The 7,262-nt window shown below is 40.2% G+C and overlaps 1 protein-coding gene across 1 annotated transcript in view; it reads left to right on the plus strand.

Annotated features, from left to right (window-relative positions):
- The window catches only part of ZMYND8 (zinc finger MYND-type containing 8), an 83,012-nt gene extending 78,723 nt beyond the window's left edge, over positions 1-4,289 (plus strand). The window contains exon 21 of the mRNA XM_065414199.1: positions 4,188-4,289. Coding sequence (XP_065270271.1) covers positions 4,188-4,289 — 102 coding nt within the window. The remainder of the gene's footprint in view (positions 1-4,187) is intronic.
- Positions 4,290-7,262: the final 2,973 nt, after the last annotated feature.

Consider the following 7,262-nt stretch of genomic DNA (forward strand, 5'->3'; position numbering starts at 1 on the left):
CATGTCGGCCAGGCAGGTCTCTGGCACCTGGAGGCCCTGACCTCAGAGCCCCTGTAAACAGTGTTTCATAAAGATACGGTCCAGCTCCGCCCACACCCTTCATTCCTCCCGAAGGTGGTCTCTGCCTATCACATGGGTCAGGACATTTTTCTGCCGGTCCTCTGCCCCAAGCCCCGTGCATCCAGTGAGGAGCGCTGCCTCCACACGCTGGATGTGAAACGGGCTCTGGCTTTTTACCTGGAGTGGACTAAGCCGTTCAGGAAGTCTTCGCCACTGTTCATCATCTCGTCTAGGTGCATGAAAGGTCGGCCGATCTCCACTCAGTGGCTCTCCAATTGGATCACCTCGTGCATCCGTACCTGTTATGACCTGGCAGGAATCCCTCCGCCACCAATTGTGAAGGCACACTCGACTAGGGCGCAGGCCTTGTCGGCTGCCTTTTTGGCCCATGTCCCCATTCAGGACATTTGTAGGGCTGCCACAGGGTCTTCAATTCACACGTTCACCTCGTCTACCAGACCAGGGAGGACGCCGGGTTCAGCAGGGCTGTACTCTGTCCCGAGAGGTTATGAACTTCTTCCCACCTCCAACAGATATAGCTCGGAATCACCTATTGTGGAATACACTTGACCAATCACTCGAAGAAGAAAAGAGTTACCTTTTCCGTAACTGGTGTTCTTCGAGATGTGTTGTTCATGTCTATTCCACATCCCGCCCTCCTTCCCCTCTGTCGGAGTTGTCTGGCAAGAAGGAACTGAGCGTGGGGGGAGCGTGCAGCGCCCCTTATACCGCACCATGGAGGCGCCACTCCAGGGGTCGCTAGGGGTGCTCCCCTACGGGTATTGCTGGGGAAAAACTTCCGGCACAGGAATAGACATGAGCAACACATCTCGAAGAACACCAGTTACGGAAAAGGTAACTGTCTTTTTCTCCTGGTGCACTCACCAGAGATGAGACAGAATTGAGCTCCATTTAATGTTTAAAGCTCCCTAATATAGCACTTTAAATTCCATGTAATGCCCCCTAATGCTGCACTTCAGTTTCAATGTGGAATCTGAGCTGAAGTTCATCATACCAACAGGAAAAATGCTAGTATCTCATTGACACTTAGCATCATGTATTCCCCATTTTTGGGTGGTGGACAGCAAAAGTAACTCAGCCAGTGTTCATGTAGCTGGTTTAGTTCATTTTCATGCTGTGATCTTAATGGTTGCTTTGTTATAGAAGTTATTTGTGGTTTTTTCATACTGTGTTGCACAACCATCGTGTCCCATCCATTACTTCTGTCATTCTGAGGATATTCTTGCTGGATGTCATGACTTTAAAAAACAAAAACAAAAAACCCTTCCCAACAGCTGTTTTATTAATTTAATCACAATTGAGAGGACTCAGCACCTCAAGAAAGTACTTAGCACCACTGCAAGGTTCAACCTATATTACCCTGACAGACTCCCAGCACCAGTGAGAAGCCCTTATAACTGTTCTGAAATCAGACTGCAGGCATCAAACCAAGTTAGCTTCTTTGTGAAAAATGCCAATGCTCCAATATCCTAAATTGGCCTCTTTGAACATTCAGGAAATGGCGATAACTTCCACAACTGACCTACTGAATATGGAGTGTGTATGTGACTTGAGTGAAAACCCTAAAAAGTTTTAGGTGCTTGCTTGTACGTGCACATATTTGCATCTGCTCTGCTCAGCTGCAAACAACTTGTGTGCTAATACAGCAACATACCCTTTAAATAGTCTAATGCCTGAGCATGCACAAATGTGTACTTTTGTGGAGAGGCTTGGCTGAAAATTTACCTCTCTGAGGAAATAACCACAACACATTTAAGGAGTCTTAACACATACTACACCTTGATCAGTAAAACAGGGATTTAAATTTGGGACTTTTCCCATCTGAACACATGTTTTTAAAAGATCCAGATAGCAAATTTAAGTTCCTTACTTTTACTACTAATAGACACTTTCCTAGTGGCGTTCTCAACTTGGTCCACACTTATAAGTTACGTCAGCATAGCTACATCCGTCAGGGGTGAGAAAGAACCCACACCCTCACCAACATAGCTATGCCGACCTAACCCCAAGTGCAGCTATGTCAATGGAAGAATGCTTCCATCAATGTGGCTAACTTCATTCAGGAATGTGGTGTTCCTACACTGATGGAAAAAACTCCTTCCATTGATAATAAGCTGCATCCGTGCTACAGGTTAAGCCAGCATATGCTGGCAAGCCGTCTCTACACTCGCACTTTTGTTGGTCAGTGGTGTGAAAAAACACTCTCTCACCAACATAGCTACTGTCACTTGTTGGGGATGGTTTAATTATGCTGACGGGAGAGCTCTCCCGTCAGCATAGAGCAGCTACACGGGAGACCTTACAGTGGTGTAGCAGCAGCAGTACAGCTGTGCCACTGTAAGATCTCTAGTGTAGATATAGCCATAGTCTCTGTAGCATAGACACAGCCTCACTTTCTAGTTCTCTAACTACCAATTGGTTTCCCACTTGAGGGTCCTTATTCGGAACGGCTTCCAATAAACCTTCTTTGCACATCTAACGTCATCCTGATTACTAAATGGCTATAGTCTTGAGTTTACTTAGCAAACTTATTCCATCTTTGGTTTTTGATTCTTCTTGGAATCAAAACAGCGATAAATGGTGAAGTGCTAAATCTGTCATCTTTCCATTTCTGCAGAAATGTTGCAGCTTCTGCAATGAATAGAATTTATCACAAATATTCCAGCTTTTGAAGTCCTACCTAGCAAGGACAATAGCAACATTTGCTAATAAAGTACTACCAAAGCACCAGTATAAAACACTCTATGAAACACTGTGGAAAATGTGCATTTATTCTTCTGCCTTCTGTGGAGTTTTATATCACGTCAGAGGGAAGACTTGTGCATCCCTTTCAGTTCCCCAAAAAGCCTTTGGTCCTTGTTTCTTTCACTTTAAAGCCTTCAGAACGGAAACTGATGCAGCTATTTGATCACCAGTTGGGCTTCAGGAGAAGTGTGTCAGAACATCTTTACAGATTGCTCAGTACTGCAGCTTCTAAATTGATTTACATTTCTGGAGGAAGGTTCCCAGGTCTGCCAGAGATTTGGTGTGACCTTGAGCAAGTCACTTAACCTTTTTATGCCTCTGTGTGTCTAGCTATAGAATAAAATATCTACCAAATAGGGTGTCATGAGACTCAATTTGTAAATGTGTATAAAGCACTTTGACACCTTCAGTTGGAAACGGTGACAGAAGTGCAAAGTTTTATTTTAAATTAATGTTCTTACTGAGGCTGTGTCTACACTATGGATCTTACAGCAGCACAGCTGTACCACTACAGCTGTGCTGCTGTAAGGTCTCCCGTGTAGCCGCTCTTTGCCAGCAGAAGAGAGGTCTCCTGCCAGCATAATTAAACCAGCCTCAACGAGCAGCCTTAGCTGTGTCAGCAGGAGACACTCTCCTGCCTACATAGCGCTAGTCACACCAGCACTTTTGCTGGTGAAACTCACGTCGGTACAGGGGTGTGTTTTTTTCCCACAAGAAAAGTTTTACCGACAAAAGTGGTAGTGTAGACAAAGTCTAAGAGTGGCAAAAGGCAATTCCCAATAATAGTAGGGTTTTGTCATTAATTGATCTGTGCAAAGTAAGCTTGCAGTATTATAAACACTATTGTTTTTATCCAAACATATATTTTTCGTTCTCACCTGTGCTTAAGCGCACACGGGGGGGATCCTTTCTGGGAAGAACAGTATTAATGTAACTGTGAAACCCTAAATGCACCTGTAAACTTGTGTGTTTTGTATTCCAATTCGATTAGTCACAAATATGTTTTTCCAGGTAACAAAGGATTTTCACAGTCCCCTTCTGTATTAGTTTTGGGAAATGTACCACTGGATGGGCTAGCTACTGAGAACTGAATTCTTCAAGAACAGGCAGAATACTTACATTACCCATAGGAATCACCTGTCCTTGTATCTGTGTATAGCATAATAATTGGCTGTAGGGAAGTTGAGCTGTTACACTCTGCCTTTTGGTGAGGCAAAAATGTGGTAAGAAAAGGTGATAAACCTTAAATAAAAGATCCTACTTCTAGTTTTTCACTGGAAAATAATGGGCTCTATTTCTGTGGTGGTGTGAATATGACCTTTAATATAACAATATGTGTTTTGCTTGGTTTTAATCCACAGACCATTCCTGTAGTGGTAAGTCCTTCTGCTGGGACAGTGGCAATGAGAACTGGAGTTCAGTATGTTCAGACCACAATGCCAGTCCAAGTACGAAGAGTCTAACTACTAACAAGAAGCCCAGGCGACTGTTGGAATAAATAACTAATAAAAATCTGTCTAATAGAAATGTGAAAATAAACACAGTTCTTTGGATTAACCTCAAAGGTTCAGACTTTAGCTTTGTATATGTGTACAAAGCATTAACTACACTACATTAATGTAAAGCATTAGCGCTGGCTTTAAAAAGCTGAGGACAGGTAAGATCCATGTTAAATCTATGCTTCGGTTGTAAATAATGTACAATTTGTGGATGTCATTAAAGTTAGAGTACCATCTCCTTTTTATATTTGTATTGACTTTAACTTATAAAGAGTGTTTGAAGTTGGTAAAGGAAAGATTAAAACAGCCTTATCACGAACGAACATTGAAAACTGGACTTAAGGAACTGCAGTTGCACATAAAATCACTTACTCTTTAGTTATCAAGAGAGAAGCTGATCTTAATTTGCATTTGGTAATGAAAACAATTGTGCACTTTGAAACTCAGTTAAAATTTCTTTTTGTGCAACTAAAGTTGAAAATGTACCTTTTAAAAATTCATTTTATTAGGCAAATTATGAAATTTCCAATCTGTGGACCTGAAGTACACAAAGAGGGTATTTTTTTGTTTTATACAGTGATCAGACTGTTAAAAATGATATTGTTTACAGGAAACCAGCTTAAATTTCATTCAGCCTAACAGCAGAAGAGTAGAAAGAATAATACCAATTAGTTGGTAACATGATTTCTGATCAATAGTATCAGATGTGAGAAAGGTGGATTTTTTTTCTATGGTTCATAGTTCAGTTTTTTAAAAAATCCTCTCTAAAGAACTTTGAAATGCTTTTCAAATGGAACAAGAACTTGATTTGGAGAAGACTATGTATCAGGAAACATGGGCAAAGGATGCTGGGCTAGAGCATGTATTATTTATATGATGGAATTTACGTTTTTATGTAAGCATGAAACAGTACAGTATGAGAGAAAGTAACCCATGAAAATTCTGTCTGTTACACTTATACTGTAGTATCATTTTGTATGTTGTGTAAAACGAAAGCATTGAACAAAGCAAAGGTGATGTATGTATATGAGAAAATTAATTGTATTATATCATTCCAGTACATTTTGTTGTACATTTTAGTCATGTTTATTTCTCCCATTGTTTATAAAAGGATGCAGTTTGTACAGTCTCCAGCTAGTTACCCACATTAGAGAGAAAAAGAAGTATTAGAAGAAAAAAATCGAGAACAGAATATTCGTGAATTGCAGTTGTGTCAAAAATAGCCTAGCTGGCCTTATTTGTGAAGCATAATTGCTTTTAGCATATGGAAGTATTTTTTCACATTTTCTTTGTATAAAATTTGTATTAAACTTAAATATCTTTTTGATTATTGTGTTTCTTTGTGACTGAGACAGGTGACACACTCTATGCTTTGGGTTTCCCCAGATTTTCAGGAATCGTCACAATTTTTTATTAAACTGTTTTAGAAAAATGGTTTGTGTTCCTAGATTTCCAGTTTCCTTCTATCTGGATGTTTATTTCTGCAGTCTCCAGATCGTGAAAATTTTCTTCATGTAGGATCTTCAGATTGAGAAGTTTGGCGGCTTGACCAATGACGAAGTCTAGTCCAGAATGAGAACAAAGCTATGTTAGCAATTTGTCCAGTGAACTATGCATAAAATGTGCAGTTACCTTCATTTTTAATAGAGGTGTATTCCAGGGAGACTACAGGCCCCAGCATCCATTGTTCTAACACCTGGTCACTTGGATCAGGGCTAAGCATTACATGCTATTTGTTGTCTCCACAAACTGTATCCATATGTTTAAAAATGAGGGTGGCTGTTGGTTATATTGTAGAACTTGTCAGGGGAGCCATATTTTGGCAACCCAGGTTTACAGACTTAATGTGCTCACTAATTGCCATGTCCCAAATTAATATATTAAAAGAGCTGTAGTGAAACTGAATATAATTAATAGAAACAGTCTTACCAACTCATGATTTTGTTGAGAGTCTCACAATATTTGGTGTCTGTTTAAAGCACCAGTTTCTGGAGTGATGTTATTACACAAAAATATCGGCTTACTTTTTTTAAATAAAAGTGTCTAGCCCTCATGGTCTCAAAGAAAAGCTTTTAAAAAAGTGAACCCTAAAGGCTCAAAAAACAGAAAGCAAATGCCAATTCTCCCCCATTACTATTTTTAAAGTCTCATTATTTTGAAGCCAATTTCATGTTTTGGGGCTTGTCTCATGATTTTTAATTGCTTAAGATTGATAATACTGTAAAGTTAAGAGTTCCAGAAAGAGGAATGCATTAGCAGGTATATTCTAGGTTCCCGCACAGTTTTAACTTAACCTGCTAACATTTTAAAACTACAAACTTTTGGCTTCACTAAGATTTTAGCTCATGTTAGTTAATATGAGGTAAGAACATACCTTTTTTCCTAGTGAAGGGTAGGTCTGATTTTTAACTATTACTGAACAAAGTCATTATGTTGCCACCTTGTACTAATGTGTGAAAGGAAAAGGTTGGGTCAGTCTACATTGTGAAGTTGTGTTGGCATAGTTGTGTCGGTCAGGGGTATGAGGGGAAAAAACCCCATTCTCCCTAGCTGACATAGCTATGCCAGCAAAACCCTTACTGTAGATACAATTGTGCTGGCAGAAGAATGCAGAACATGTATCCAGAGTTCTTCCCTTCTCAGAGCTCTAGCATAGGAAGCAGGGATGCTGACAGCAACTGGAGAAGAATGGGGCAAAACTGAGGACTATATCTGAAGAGGAACTATGATGGCTCTGAATTGTACTTAACATAAATAGCTTTGAGAAAAGCAAATTTGGTAAAAAGGACTCCAAACTAGTCTGTAGCTTTATTACTCCAAGCACCTGCTTCAGTAGGTGCTCATTTGCCATGGTAAGTGGTGTGGTATAAGAACCCAGGTGGAGAAGAGAGCCCAGCATCAGATAAAGTGGTATGGGTAATTCATAGGTGGCACTGA

Source organism: Emys orbicularis, chromosome 12 (assembly GCF_028017835.1).
Source record: "Emys orbicularis isolate rEmyOrb1 chromosome 12, rEmyOrb1.hap1, whole genome shotgun sequence".
Taxonomy (NCBI): domain Eukaryota; kingdom Metazoa; phylum Chordata; order Testudines; family Emydidae; genus Emys; species Emys orbicularis.